We start from the raw sequence: 14,993 nt of genomic DNA, 5'->3' as shown, positions 1-14,993 counted from the left end.
CCTGCCTTTATTTTTGTATGTAAGCATGCACCTCAAGGCAGGAGGAGCAGTTATAGGTAAGTGACAATCAGTGGGCTTTTAATTGACGTGGCTAGGTTTTGAAACTTCAAATAGCACCTGACTGAATGTGTTGTGATTTAGTGTGTATTTGGGGGAGGGTGGTGTTCTGTTGGGGGGTTTTAAGTCAGATTTAGTGGTCAGAATTTGTGTCTTTGGCCTTGTTGCAGAGTTACCAAGCAGAATACATACTTAACAGATCTACCTCCTACTATGGCGTGATGGTAATAAAGTCTCATTTTAATTTTGCAGAAGGCTTAAAAGCTGGCTCTTGCTTCATGTGCTTGCCTTCCTTGCTCAGGATGCCTTTGTGCTGCTGTGAGTCATCCCGTTCATGAAAACACTAGCAAACTGTCTTCTAGACTGATTGTCATTTTCAATTAAATAAGATCTTCTGAAAAGGTTTAAATTTCTCACTCTGGTGCTTCAGGTTATGAGAATGTGCCTTTCCTGTGTCAGAATTATTCTTTTTGTGTTGCACTGAAGGCTTCTGCTTCTTCAGCTCTGGACTGTAGTTTTTCTCTGCCTTTATGTGGATTTCCAGGATGTGTCAAGGACATGTCTTCATTGTCATCCAGGTCTTCATTTACCCATTTTAGTACTAGTATGGCAGATGAATATGTCCACTCCTTTTGGGGTCCTTTGATTGAAGGCATGTGGAACATTAGCATTTTAGAAGGCTCCTTCATGTTGGTTCTTGAAAAATCTCTTGAATATAAACTTAGCAAGTATTTACATCCCCATATACGTGCTCAAGATTAACTTTCTGGAAACCAACTCTGCAAATCACGACATGGGAATCCTGGAGTACAGCAAGCTGACCATGAACAAGAAACACACCCTGACAGCAAAGGTGGCCAGCAGTATCTTAGGAAAGAGCATTGCTGGTGGATTGAGCGAAGTGATCCTTCCTTTCTTTAGCACTGGTAATACCACATCTGGAGTGCTGTGTCCAGATCTGAGCTCCACAGTACAAGACAAACATGGACTTAATGGAGAGAGTCTTGCACAGGGCCACGAAAACAATTAAGGGACTGTAGCATCTGTCTATATGAGGAAAGGCTGAGAGAGCTGAAGTTGTTTGGTGTGGAGAGAAGGTGGCTCAGGGGGGTCATTTCAATATTACAAATACCTCATGGGAGGGAATGAAGAGGCGAGAGCCAGTCTCTGTAGTGCCCACTGACAGGACAAGAGGCAAGGGGCACAAATTTATAGAATGGTTTGGGTTGGAAGGGACCTTAAGCTTATCTAGTTCCAACCCCTCTGCCATGCCTGTTTTAGCTGACCCTGCTGGAGCAACGGGGGTGAGCTATATTCTTGAGAAGTCCCTTCCAACCTAGACACTTCTTGTGATTTAGGCCTTGAAGCATGTGCACCAGTGTTTTCACTCTAGTTCCTGCTTTCAGGGGGTGAGCTTTTCTGTTTAAGTCTTCCAAGACCATTTGCACAGCTTCAGCGTGTTGTGAAATAACAGTAATCAGACATGTGAAGTTTGAAATTCAGGGAAGTTAAACTTGAAGTACTCAAATCTTGTGGGCCATAATTGCATTTTAATCAAATATGCATTTTTACTGGTTCAGTGCTGTTAAGCAAAGCTGCTTAAAACATAAAATAACTTTCACAGTCATGTTTCTGAGGACTTTATCAGTGTATGTCTTCTGGGACTAAAAGATGCTCCCAGAGTAGCTTGGTCCATAGCATTTCAGTGAATGTCTTTTTTTCTTGTTTTTATGATTGCATGTAATTCTTTCACTGTGATGTGAGGCTACTGCAGGTAATAATTGCCCTGCCATTTCAGCTGAGAAAGAACCGAGTAAGAATGGCAGCCCTACTGCCCCTTCATCTTTTTGGTATAAAAGCTGTATTGCAGTCAGATGATGCACCCCAAGCAGGGGTTTGACTGCTCTGTAGGACCTTTGTTCCTTTGGTCTGTAACTTAGAACTTGGCTTTGTGTGCACATTTCGAATTTCTCTATGCACTTTGTTCAGAATGAAGTTGTTTGTATCATGAACTCTTCCAGATAAAGTGTTAATCACCTGTTAAGTTCCTGCCTAAGACCCTGCATGCAGCCAGGATTGACAGGTACTTGTAAGATAAGTCCTCTTTATCTGTTCTTGTGTCTATGGTCTTCCATTTCCTGCTCTGCTTTCATGTAATGGATGTGGTCAAACATGTCAGTTTAAAACTTACAGTTTTTTATTTAAACAGAAAAATACCACCCACTGCTGCACAAGAAGTCTGATGCAGGATGATCATTTTCCTTCTTATCATTCATTTATATGCCTTCATATATACACGAGTGAACAATGTGCCCTTGTTACAAAGAAGTCTACTGATATCCTGGAATGCAGAGGCAAAATATTGCCAGCAGCTCAAGGGGGAGGGAATCCTTCCCCTCTGCTCAGCACTGCTGAGGACACACCAGGAGTGCTGGGCTCCCTAGTGCAAGAGGGACATGGAGTGGGTCCAGTGAGGGGCCACCAAGGGAGGAGGGACCTTGCAAGGCATGCTGGAGGGACTGGAGCATCTCTGCTGTGGGGAAAGGCTGAGGGAGCTGGGATGGCTCAGCCTGGAGCAGAACAGGCTCTGGGGGATGGAATACTTCAAGGAATGGTGCCAAGAGGATGGAGCCATGCTCTTCTCAGTGGTGTCCAGTGACAGGACCAGAGACAACAGGCACAAACTGGACCACAGAAGGTTCCCTCTGAACACCATGAAATGCTTTTTCAGTGTGAGGGTGATGCAGGCATAGGTTGCCCCACGAGGTGATGGAGTCTCCATTCTTGGAGCTCTTCAGAGGCTGACTGGACATGGTACTGGGAAACTGGCTCTGGATGTCCCTGCTGGAACAGGCAGGTTTGGACAAGGTGACTTCCAGTGGACCCTTCCAATCTGAACCACGACGTGATTTTATGATTCTATATTGATTTCTGTGGAGCAGGATACCTTTCTTGAAAGTACATGAATTTTTGTATGATACCAGCTCTCTGTTGCAAGTAGCACTGGTTCTGCTTCAGCAGAATCTCTGACTTAAACGTGGGCAATGTTTTAAGCAGAGATTAGTTCTGCTACTCAGAAACAATGTCAATGGATGTGGCGAGCATGAACATGGATGTAAGCAGCTGTGGGGCTGTTATCTGACACTGGGAGCTGTTACGTAGTAAACTTCATATACTGAACCTCTTTGCCTCTTCATCTCATTAGATATTCAGCTGTTAAAATAAAAAAATCCTCTTGCTTTTGGTGACTCAGTGTTGCAAATAACTTTGCAAACACTGTTTACAGTCCCTGATACAGATCTACAGGGCTGTAGGATGCTTGCATTCTGTGATCAACTTAAATATGCCCTACTCTTCCTGTTTGACTCAGTGTTAATGGCTGTGTGCTGCTTTTCTGTTTCCAATGGCTTCCTAGTTGCTTATTTTTCTAGGCTTTGCCCTCCCTAATAAAAATGCATTTGTCATCTTTGTGTGCAAATTAAGTGAACTGTGAAATGCCTTGGGTTTGTGCAGTTTTAGACCCTTTTGCAGTAGCGAAAATGTCTTGTACATGAGTGCAGGGGATGACAATGTGGCCTCATACCTGTCCTGGCTCTGTGGCCACCCCTTCATAGTTGCAAACAGATGGTCTTGCGTTCAGTTGATTATTTTTGTGTCCCTGTGGTGCTGATACAGTGCAGCATAGGTAAGGTAGTTAATCAACCCCTGTTCCTGGATGGCATAGCAAGCCTGAAACTAACCTTAAAGGTTAGCTCTTGATCCTTCTTGTGGTCATCTTGTCTTTGTCTGTTTTCTAAGCCTGCTGAAACATGGAGTACAGTGTAGTTGAGCACTTTAAGAGCAGACTAATACAGTCTTGCTTTGGAGAATGCTTAGGCATTTGCAAGGGACCAAGTGGTTCAATGGCTACTTCAGGAGGAGAGGAAGGACTGTTGGCCAGACTTGTCTTTTGTATCTGCAGGGAGGAAGTGTTGAATGCAGAACAAAGGTGGGTGTGAATTGGACACAGGACAAGAGGAAAATGTTTTCTGCAGCATGTAGTGTTTAAAAGGGCAGGTTGCTGGGTGATTGGGCATCTCTGCTAAAACCTGCCACTGCTGACAGTTGGAATTAATACCACCAAGTGTGTTCTTGGCTGACGCTCCTAATGACTGGTGGGCACTCTGAGCTCCATTTACCCTGGTGAGCTCTTTGCTCTAGCATGTCCTTGAGGGTTTGAGAAGTCAGCAAGCTCTGCATGTTCCTGTAGTAATGCTAATTATTTCTCTTTATGCTTTTATTGTCAGACTGAGTTCAGCTTGCCACAGGCAAGTTGCTTGTCCTACCTTCTGCTGTACTTCATGTCTCTTCCTGTCATCGGCCCTGCATGACACCATATTTGGCTGAATCATTTTCTAATATTCATCTTTGCTTTGCTGATTCCCTACATGACTGATCAGTCATGTAGTGCTATGTCTTGTAGCCTGCCGCTTGCTGTTGTCTTCTCTGTGGCTGAGAAAACCATGTTCATTGTTAATGTTGATGATCAGACTTTCCTTTTTAACCTTCATTGTTTGTCTTGCTTAGTATAACTGTCCTGAGCCTTCACGAATCTGATCATTCACAGAATTATTACTAGATATAGTAGTGGATGGCAGGTAGCAACCATCTGCGAGTCATTCAGAAGAGCTTGTGTCAGAGGCATATTAAAGTGTGTATCCTTATCTTGTGCAGTTAAGAGCCTGTTTTTAAATGTACTCTCAGGCAAGCCTCTATCTGTGCTAAATGGCTTGTGCACCAAGGTGACAGACCTACGACAGTAACTAGACCAGACCAAACCCAACATTTCTTGCCCCAGCTTCTAAAATACTGTCGCAAGATGCAATAGCACTTTTGTCTGCCTTGTTTAACATGCTCACAGTGAATTTTTCAGAATTGACTTCAATAGCAGGTTGTTGCTGTCACAGTGATGAACGGAACAGATGTGTGTCTGGCAAAGCTGTCTCTGCTTAGCCCTAAGGCATACAGTGAAGAATCTGGTGGTCTTAAGCCATTGCTCTACTGTTGCATTGCTTTAGCTTTGCAATGACAAAGCAAGGTTATGTGTGTGACTTCCAGCCAAGTTGCACGTGAGCTGTGATATAAACTGCTAGAGCAGGAAAGAAGCTTGCCACGTCCGGCTAATCAAACAGAGCTGGGCTCTGCTACGGTGACAGAAAGACATGTTGGAGAATTCCAGTGGGACTCTGCAAATTCAGAGGCACAAGGACCACAGTATCAGAGGGGACAGGTCCCTGGGTGTCCTACAACAGCTAATTCAAAATTGCTTTTCTATTTATCTGAGCTGGAAGTTCCTATACAGTGCAAGCCCAGCTCTTTCCAGAAATAGCTCTGCCACTGCAAAATGTCCACAGGACCTGGATGCAGAGAAGCTTATTATCAAGTCCTTAATGAGGTACAAACAGCCATTATAGGTAGAGGTTGGGCTTCCAGAGGATTTCATTGACTTGCCTTTCTGGTATGGGAGTGCCTATATTACATCACTAACTAAGGTTTCTGTTGATAATAGCTTTTGTGATTGATCACTGCCTGTTTTCTGTTCTTAAACAGAGCCCAAGAGCAAAGGACAGAATGGCTGGATAGTCAACTAGCCCTTGCCATCCAACATGCAGCAGAAATAATCTTTAAAGACACATTGGAAAATTAAGCTAATCAGAACATCGTTTGGAAGATGACTTTACCCTCGGCTATTCTGCTCCATGTTTGGTAGGATGGCACTGTCCTTCATAGTACTGTGCCAGATTTCCCGCCTCGGGACATTGGTCCAACACTTGATGGTGTGTGCTGAGTTTCTGCAGTGCTGGCACTGTTCACACAGTGCCTCTCTTCAGGGGCCAGTCATGATGTCTGTGCCCTTGTCCAGGGGTCTGGCCCTGGTGAGACAATGGGGCTGCAGGATCTTGGTAGTGGTTGCCAGACATCTGACTCTACAGAGCTGTGTAGCTGAAGATGGGTTCCTGTTTATTCTTACAATCCATTGTACTGATAAGAAAGGCAGAACAAATACGAGACTTATTTTATCTGTCTTATTTTATATCCCCAGATTGGCCAGTTAGTTTCTGGTAGTCAGAGGCTGTCATGGAGCGATAGATGTTAGGCTTACCAGGGTTCACAAAGCCACCTATTTGATAGTTCATGTATACTGCATGCTGCACAAAGACACCGAGTATTCCATTAAAACAAAAACAGAAATTCAGACTTTAGAGCAGAAGGGTTTCTGAAGTCTTTCTAAAGCATGTTCTGTTGCAGGAAAAACCAGGACAAAGTTATAGTTCTTGTAGACAGGGAACAAAACACATTTGGGATCAGCAAGATCCTGTGATGCATTACACCCTGGACCTTGAGGGAATGCCAAAATCTTAATGGTATTGGACACTCTGAAGAAAAACCTGTTCTTGGTCACAGTGTTCAGGTGACTGCATCTGCAGCAACATTAAGTTTCTGGATGTGCTCAGCCTCTGTCCCTTCGTAGGGCTGTAGCTATCCTTATCTCCACCCCTCATACCCACCAGTGATACACTATAGATTTAGGCAAAATTAGTTCCTTCAAGTCTCCAGCAAAAGTTCTGGAAGTTCTGGAAGTCATGAGTGGCCATGTGTGCCTGGGGTGTGTGTGGTGTGGGTGGGTTTTCTAAGAAGGCAAAATCTCATTTGACATTAAGTTGTTTGTTTTTACAGCGATTAATTGTTCTTTTGAATAGAAAAGAATAAATTACTTTGAGGGCAAAGGGGACAGTACTATTAAACCTGATCTTGATTTCTTAGCCAACACATCTACAGAAAGGAAAGAGGAGTAATGATGGGGAAATCAGCTGCTGGACCTGACATAGCCCCTCCTTTCTGAGTAGCCACCTCTAGACCAGACATACACAGTGGGTGACTTAAGGCAGATACTACCTGTAGACAAAAGCAAGTTAACAGGACTTCTCCATTGTGGATGTCTGGGAACCTCTTTAGAAGGCCCAGTATGAGAACCTGTTGTGCTGGACAAACCTTGGGTGATTTGTCCTGTATGCTGAGTTGGAGACTGATTGGAGGCATGGTGACAGGGCTGAAGGTGAAAAAGGGCTGCCCCACCAGAGGGGTTTGGAGTCTTTCAAGTACTGATCTCATCAATGTTGAGGCTGTTAATGGAAACATAGGAACATGTGATGCTGAGGTAGATCAGGATGTCCTCTAGAAGTGCAGGGAGACATTAGAGGACTGAACAAATTCCAGTTGTAATTCCATAGTGCAAAATACAAAGCTGCCTAGAAGTCCAGAGTTGGTCATTTGGGAATTGAGGAGGATCTGGTATCTACTAGCTGTTCAGGGGAGGAATTTGACCCACTTGCCAAGTGTGCAATGTTAAAATCCATTGGGGTACAGTCCCTAGTAAAAAGAATTGGTGTGATTGTGCGTGGCCCTGGCCAGAGCTCCTCTAAAAAGTAGTGAGTGTCACTGGCAAAATGCAAAGCAAGTCTTAAGAGGAAGCAGAATTTAGCTTACTTTGCTTAGTGCTGTGAAGCTGAGAGGACCTTGTGGTGTCTGTAAACAGTTAAGCAGTAGGAATGAAGTAATCTTGTTGGACTCCCAAAATAAGAGCTAGCACAAGAACAAAAAGCAGTAAACTACTCATGAATGATTGGTTGGGAAAGTAGATGCTGGCCATTGGAGTAAGCTGTTTCCAGTGCTCGAGTAAGGTAATATGATTTGGTATGTGCCACAGCAGGGTTGAGATGATTTACCAAGGCAGATTTTTCTTTTCTGAATAGAGCTCAATGATCATATCTACGTTGAGGCTGGGAACTAGTTCAAGTCTCATTCATTTGAATCCTCTTTGGCGTGTCCTGCCCTAATCCAGGAACCTGGAAAAATACAAGTGGTTTGGCGCATCTCATCTAAGTCCAGCAGTAGTAGGACAGACCAGGACCAATTGTGATTGTCCAGGTCACTGACAAAGTGGCCTGAGACTGTGGGACCAGACATGTTCAAGGGTGGAAGTACAAATTTAGAAGGGATGGATGGTCACTCTGTGCTCTCTGCCTACGTCAGTGTTTCTCTCTGATGGAGCCAGCTGCTTAGTTTTGGAAAGTTGTTTGTGGTGTTTTCAAAAGTGGTTGTCCCAAAGGTTGTTTGTGGGGTGTTTTTTTTTTGTTTGTTTGTTTGTTTGTTTGTTTTATTATTTTTTTGGTGTGGAGAGCGGTCCATACTTGTGTTCTGCTTGGTTGTTCTTGTGACTGGGAGTTATTCTATCCCTTTGCCTCTGAGTGGTTTGTGGTTGTAGCTGTGGAGGCTGCTGGGAGACTTCTGCTGTGAGGGTGGTCATCTCTCCTCATTCAGCAGCTTTGCTTGACTTTTGTCTTGAGGCATTTTGGCACCAATGCCATGCTGGTACATGGAGAAGTTTCCTTGTAGGTCTATCCTTCTCCTAATAATGAATAATTGGGTGATCTTGCCATCTCTGGCGTTTCCTAGGGCTTCTGTTGAGTTGCTTGTGACAAGTGCTATAGAAAGTTAGGTGCTTTCAGGACTTGCACTCTGACAGGGGGTCTTTCCCATCTTGTCTTCCCATGTGGCAGAAGCTGTTATCTCCAGGTTTCCTCCTCTTGTCTCCAGGTTTGCTCTTGGAGAGTAACACTAAGCTGCCTTAGTCGAACTGCAGCCAAGGAAACAATGGAGAAAAGTATCAGGGCAGGTGACCTAAGATGAGGGACTGATGAAGGGTCAATGAAACTCCCCTCTGCTGCCCCTTTGGCTACCCAGGGGGCCCTGGGGTTGCATGTGTTCCCTAGGATCTAGTCAGGGATGGGCTACGGTTTCCTGCATCCTAAGCATTCATGACTTTCTTCTAGTGGCACCGGACACAATTAACAACCATGTGAAGACCTGTCGTGAGGAGCAGAAGAACTTGCACTTCTTTGCCCCGGAATATGGAGGTAGGGTGTGGCTACAGCTGCAGGCCTGGTTTCGTTGGCATTACTAATGCTTCCAAGCTGTTCTGCATCTTGTTTTCAGCTACAGGCTCATGACAGATGTCGCATTAACGGTTTTGAGTTATTTGCCTGCTTAAATGCTTCAACTCCTCAGTCTTTTGATAGCAGAGGAGGGAGAGAAGGCTGCAGAGGAGGGAGAGAATGCAAGAATAGACTGATAACAGAACCTTTTTTCTGTTACAGAAGTTGCCAATGTCACCACTGCTGTGGACATTTATTCCTTTGGGATGTGTGCACTGGAGGTGAGTGTGGAACACTTTGACCTGTGGTAAAGAGAGAGAATGAATTTGAGGGAAGGAGGTGGCTCTAGATATTGTGGTTATGGGTGGGTTAGCTTGGTAACAAGGGTGTTTTATTCTCTGAGCTAAATGCACTTTGCCTTAGATGGATCCCTATTGAGGCTCCCCCAGATGCCTTACTCATAGTAAGATATAGCTTGCTAATGGGTAGTTCTTTCTGAAATTCCTAATGTGCAATTCATTACTCCGCAGGTTTTGGCCAGGTCTGGATTCTGGCTGTTCCCACTGGCTGGTGGAAACAGTCACTACTATAAACTGTACTTTAAAGTACATGGAGAACAAAATTCCCCTTCTGGGGAGTACCTGTTCTTCCTGTGGTGTCTGGAGGAGAGGACAGATGTAGTCCATAACTTTTCTGGGTCAGCCTGTCCTCACCTGATGTCGGTGCTGATTGCAGTCAAGCATGGGTCTGACATACCTGATCTTAGCAGCTTAGTGGTTCCTCTGTCCTTGCAATCAACAGGCCCAAGTCTAGGAAGAGGGAGTTATTAGTAGGAGTATTTTCTGGGAAGAATTGTGAGCAAGAGCCAACACAATTCTCAATCTGTGCTGCACATCCCATAAGTGAAGTAGGAAGAGAACTGTGGAAACACAACTTTTAGGAAGCAAAACTTGAGCTGAACCTTAAGATGTTCTCTGCAATCTTTTGCCAGCCTTTCCTAGCTGGGAATTTGCATATGTGTTGGCTGGAGACAGTTCTGGATGGCATTGTGTGCTTGCTTTTCTTCCTGTAATACAGAGCTATTCATACAGCCAGGACGGACACTGTCAGATTCTGGCAGTGATCCAGTTACTGCTTCATTAGAGGCTGGAAATTATCAAGTAGAAGTACTGGCCAATGGATCATGAGATTCAAAATGGATGTATGAACTATCTAAGGTGATGCTGGCAGAGTTTTCAGGTCTCCCTGGCAATCTGTTAGGCTACTAGAAACAAGCAATCATAATGAGGCTGTCTTTCTTTCTCTGCCCTCACAGACTGTGACCTTAAATAGCACCACACAACTTGGTTGTTATGATCTCATGCTTGGCAGTGGTCTCCTTGAGCTCTGTTCAATGCAGTCAGTAATTCTTCCTGATGTCTGATGCACTGCTTTTGTGTTTGCAGATGGCGGTGCTGGAAATACAGGGTAATGGAGAATCGTCTTACGTGCCCCAGGAGGCCATTAACAGTGCCATCCAGCTGCTGGAGGACCCCTTGCAGAGGGTGAGTGAGGAGGGATTGGTGCCCCTGAAGATGTATGGGCATTACATATAGTCTCATGCAAGTTTTGGTTTTCAGGAGTTCATTCAGAAGTGTCTAGAGCAGGACCCTGGCAAGCGTCCTACTGCCCGGGAGCTCCTTTTCCATCAGGCATTGTTTGAGGTGCCATCACTGAAGCTACTGGCTGCTCACTGTATCGTTGGACATCAGCGTGAGTATAAAGAGTCCCAGGGTGCCACATCCCCATGTTCTTGAGAAGCTTCTCTTAAGTTGTCAATACATCTGGCATCCTGGAAAGCAAGGCCTTCATGCTGCTTTTAACAGGCAGGGACCAGGGCCTTGTGAAACAGAGCTGTGGTCACTGCAAAGCCTGGAGGATTATGATGCCCTGCCTGCTCTGAGTGACTTTAACAGCCTAAAGCCTCTGGGGTTATTATTCCTTCTCTTAGATTGGAAAGGAATTGCAATTGTTCTAACTTCTGTTTTAATAGATATGATTCCTGAAAATGCTTTAGAAGAAATGACCAAAAACCTTGACATGAGTGCTGTGTTGGCAGAGATTAATCATGTAGACAGGGAAGGAGTCAAGATGATGTGAGTACCTTGTGGTAAGCTTGGAGGGGGCTGCTTGGGTGCATGTGGAACAGATGCCAGGGCACTGGGATGAGCACTGAAGGATCTGCCTGGGACTCTTCTCTCCAAGTTAGTGTTGGTATTTCACCACTAACTGGGAAACAAAAGGGAGCTGGTGGGTGCTGCTGTTGAAGGGTACAAAGGATGTGGAGGGTAACTCCTGGGTGGAAGACAACCTTGAACCCATGTTGTGTGAACAGATCCCATGCAGCTGAGATATGAATTGTTCCCCAGACGGAGGGGTGGGAAATTAACACACTGTAGTTGGAACAATCCTGAGCAAAACCTGACTGAGCAGTTTGGGAAAGTGACTCTGATAAATCACAGGCTTGTCAAATGGAGTCCAGCATGTTGGAAATATGGTTCCTCAGTGTTTTCTTAACAGAGCAGCTCATTCTACAATGGGCGAAGGGAAAAGCTGTTTTCAGCAGCTATCAGTAACACAAAGCAGCCACTCAGGGAGCCACCTCTATAGTGTAAGTAAGTGTATGGAGTAGTAGGATGCCAATTTAATGATATTAAATTTTGGATAATGAAACCTCGCTGGTTGAGGCATTAGCTGAAAATAATAAGATACTGTATTACCAGAGAAGACCAGGATGCTTTCAGAGTAGCCCAGCATCCTGGGATGCTCAGGCCACTGAATGGCAGTAGAAGATGTAGTGATAGGACAAGGGAGAATGTCTTTAAACTGTCAGAGGGGAGGTTTAGATGAGCCATTAGGAAGTTCTTCCCTGTGAGTGCGGTGAGGCCCTGGCACAGGCTGCCCAGAGAAGCTGTGGCTGCCCCATCCCTGGCAGTGTTCAAGGCCAGGTTGGACGGGGCTTGGAGCAACCTGGTCTAGTGGAAGGTGTCCCTGCCCAAAGCAGAGGGTTGGAACTAGATGAGCTTTAAGGTCCCTTCCAACCCAAACCATTCTATTATTCTATGAAGTTAGCTGTATGTGTACATGTACGAAGTGGCAACCTTTGTGACGAGTCCTAGAGCAGATCAGAGAGCTGACTTCACCAAGGGGCTGGAAATCATCATCATCACATGGAAGGACTCTTAAGTTCTTGAGGTTGAGAAAGAAGAAGAGCAGTAGACATGTGGCAAGTTATGGCACAAAGGGGAGAGGCTGTCAGTGCTTACTGTCCCCTGTCAGCAAGGAGGGTGTTCAATGGAATTATTGGCTAGGGAATTAAAAATTAATAGGAAGACTTCCTGTAGGATGTCACACTAAGAAGCCAGCAAGCTGAACAAACAGTCTGGGAAAGAAATTAGAGAACAGAAACTCCAGTGAGAAATATTTGGGCAGAGCATTACATCCTGAAATATAGTTTCTAGTTTCTGGTCTGGAGTGATATGGCTGGTTATACTATGCCATCAGCTGCTGCAGAAGTCCTTGCCTTTGCAGTCCTATGTGCCCTTGCTCTTCTGGAGATGGGACATGGCTTCATAGGTCTGGTATAACAGATGTCTTTGAAAAACCTTGCTAGGAGCATGGTATTGTTGGGCTAGCTTCCAAATAATTGTTTGCATTGGACAACTCTCTACAGGGAGGTGTGATACCTGTTCTGCCATAATTAAATTGCTGCCTCATCCTTAGCTTCTATGAATAGTTGCTTCCTCTAGAGGAAGATTAAAGTCTCTATCACCTTTGGCTGGCTGCCTGTCTGTACTCACCCTGCCCACTGACACAGCCATAGTCTGGGACACGGGGATTTGAAACTGCATCTAAAGAGATTTGAGTGGATGATTCTGTTGGATGACTTTTCATCTCAGTATTTTATTTTATTATTTTTATTGCCAGCTTCTCACAATCTCCAGCACTGGAGCTGGACAAGTTCCTGGAGGATGTAAGGTGAGACCTTGGGTTTTTTTGTTTTGTTTTATTTTGTTTTTTTAAGGACAACTTTTAACTCTGTGTGAGACTGGGAAAGTTTCAGGGAGGCATAACCTCAGGCCTTGCTCCTTTCCTGTAGGAATGGCATCTACCCACTCACAGCTTTTGGGATGCCGCGACCCCAGCAGCCCCAGCAGGTAGTGGTGAAATCACCCATTGCTCCACCATCAGTGAAAACCCCAACTCCAGAGCCTGCTGAGGTGGAGACCCGCAAGGTGAGCAATGGGAGCTCCATTCCTCCTCCTCTCAGCCAGTCGTGTTGCACAGCAGCAGCCAGTCATGGGGTGTCTCTGCTTCTGTTTCAGGTGGTGCTGATGCAGTGCAACATTGAGTCAGTAGAGGAGGGAGTGAAGCATCATGTATGTTCCTACCTTCTGAGCATGTTGGGGGGGGGGGGTTTGAGGTTGTGGGGGGGGGGGGGGTGTACCAGGGCAGCTGTGCAGAGCTCATAGCTTCAGTGTGCTGGTGCCTGGTGGGACCCTCTGCAGATCCTTGGAGCCCAGAGCCAGGTTCAGGCTTGTGCCTGTGGCCAAACTGGCATATAGCAAATGTTTTTGGCCCACCCCTAGATTCGGGCTTCCTCCACAGGATGGTGCTGCTGGCTGGGGTTTGGAGTGGAACTGGATGTGGTTGCTCTGTTAAACTACCATGGGGCTCTGGAGGGGGATGGTTCCTAAACTGATGGGGTCTTCTGGGGATTGCTTCTGCTTGTGGCAGCCTGCAAGACTGCAGTCCCTCATGAGAACTTCTCTACCCTGCAGTTGACACTGCTGCTGAAACTGGAAGACAAGTTGAATCGACACTTGAGCTGTGACCTGCAGCCCAGTAAGTACCTTTCTTCCCATGCTGTGGTGCACTGGGGAAAGCCGTGCACTCTGACCTGAGACTTTCATCCTTCCCTGTGTTGCAGATGACAACATCCAAGAGCTGGCAGCTGAACTGGTCCAGCTTGGATTCATCAGTGAGGTAAGCATACTTGAGGCTCAGAGAGGGATACAGGTCTGCATTCCTTTGTCACAGATCACTGGTATACACCAGATGTGTCCTTTCTAGAGGGGGAAGTAGGAGAAATAAGACATGTCCTTGCCTGTATGTTCCAGCAGGCTTCAGCCAAGCTCTTAGCTTTGTGTGGACTGGGCCAACCCCTCATTGTAGCTTGTTCTTCCAGGCTGACCAGAGCAGACTTACCTGTTTACTTGAAGAGGCATTCAGCAAGTTCTACTACACCCGGAACGGAGCCCTGACGGCAGTGACGGTGTCATCTTAGCACACCTAGGCGCCCAGGCGGCCAGTGCAGCTTTGTTGCCTGTGACCCCCTTCTGTGTCTGTCCATCACTGTAGGGCATCAGCAAGACCCCAGCTGCAGTGCTTGGAAGCTCATCCTGCATGTGCCGTGGCTGGGCTCAGCGACAGTCCTCCCTGCCCGCCTATTAAAGGGGACTTTGCGCATCAGTATTATTTCCAGCCCTGTTTTTGTTGGGATTTTGCCAGGTGGAGCCGGGTCCTGGCTTTGGGGTATTCTGTAGCCCCATTCATGTGCATGGAGTATGTTCTGTTTGAATTGTACAAAGTGTCTTTTGCACAGCACAGAAACGGTTTTTTCTTTTGTTTTTGTTTTTTCTTTTTATTTCTTTTTCGGACTTTGCGCATCAGTATTATTTCCAGCCCTGTTTTTGTTGGGATTTTGCCAGGTGGAGCCGGGTCCTGGCTTTGGGGTATTCTGTAGCCCCATTCATGTGCATGGAGTATGTTCTGTTTGAATTGTACAAAGTGTCTTTTGCACAGCACAGAAACGGTTTTTTCTTTTGTTTTTGTTTTTTCTTTTTATTTCTTTTTCTTTTTTGTGGGTTTTTTTTGGTTTTTTTTTTTTGTTTGTTTGTTTTAATTTAAAGGTAAGCAGGG

General features: G+C 45.5%; 1 protein-coding gene across 1 annotated transcript; it reads left to right on the top strand.

Moving 5' to 3' along the window:
• Nucleotides 1–850: 850 nt before the first annotated feature.
• Nucleotides 851–14,606, top strand: LOC104400300 (nuclear receptor-binding protein-like). The gene is made up of 12 exons (XM_010009590.1): nucleotides 851–983; nucleotides 8,931–9,014; nucleotides 9,255–9,313; nucleotides 10,478–10,576; nucleotides 10,652–10,784; nucleotides 11,065–11,167; nucleotides 12,999–13,049; nucleotides 13,171–13,306; nucleotides 13,397–13,450; nucleotides 13,853–13,916; nucleotides 14,002–14,057; nucleotides 14,260–14,606. The coding sequence occupies exons 1-12, from the start codon at nucleotides 851–853 to the stop codon at nucleotides 14,356–14,358; spliced, it is 1,071 nt and encodes a 356-aa protein (XP_010007892.1). The 3' UTR covers nucleotides 14,359–14,606.
• The last annotated feature ends 387 nt before the right edge of the window (nucleotides 14,607–14,993 follow it).

Source organism: Nestor notabilis, unplaced genomic scaffold (genome assembly GCF_000696875.1).
Source record: "Nestor notabilis isolate BGI_N333 unplaced genomic scaffold, ASM69687v1 scaffold22122, whole genome shotgun sequence".
Lineage (NCBI taxonomy): Eukaryota > Metazoa > Chordata > Aves > Psittaciformes > Psittacidae > Nestor > Nestor notabilis.
The sequence above is the reverse complement of the archived record's forward strand: the minus strand, read 5'-3'. Positions and strand labels throughout refer to the sequence as shown.

Bases quoted from the DNA above. Each gene is read 5' to 3' on its own strand.
- LOC104400300 (XM_010009590.1), top strand. From the start codon at position 851: ATGGGAATCCTGGAGTACAGCAAGCTGACCATGAACAAGAAACACACC. The intron at 984-8,930 runs GTAATACCACAT...ACTTTCTTCTAG, and splicing joins CCTTCCTTTCTTTAGCACTG to TGGCACCGGACACAATTAAC. The intron at 13,451-13,852 runs GTATGTTCCTAC...TCTACCCTGCAG, and splicing joins AGGAGGGAGTGAAGCATCAT to TTGACACTGCTGCTGAAACT.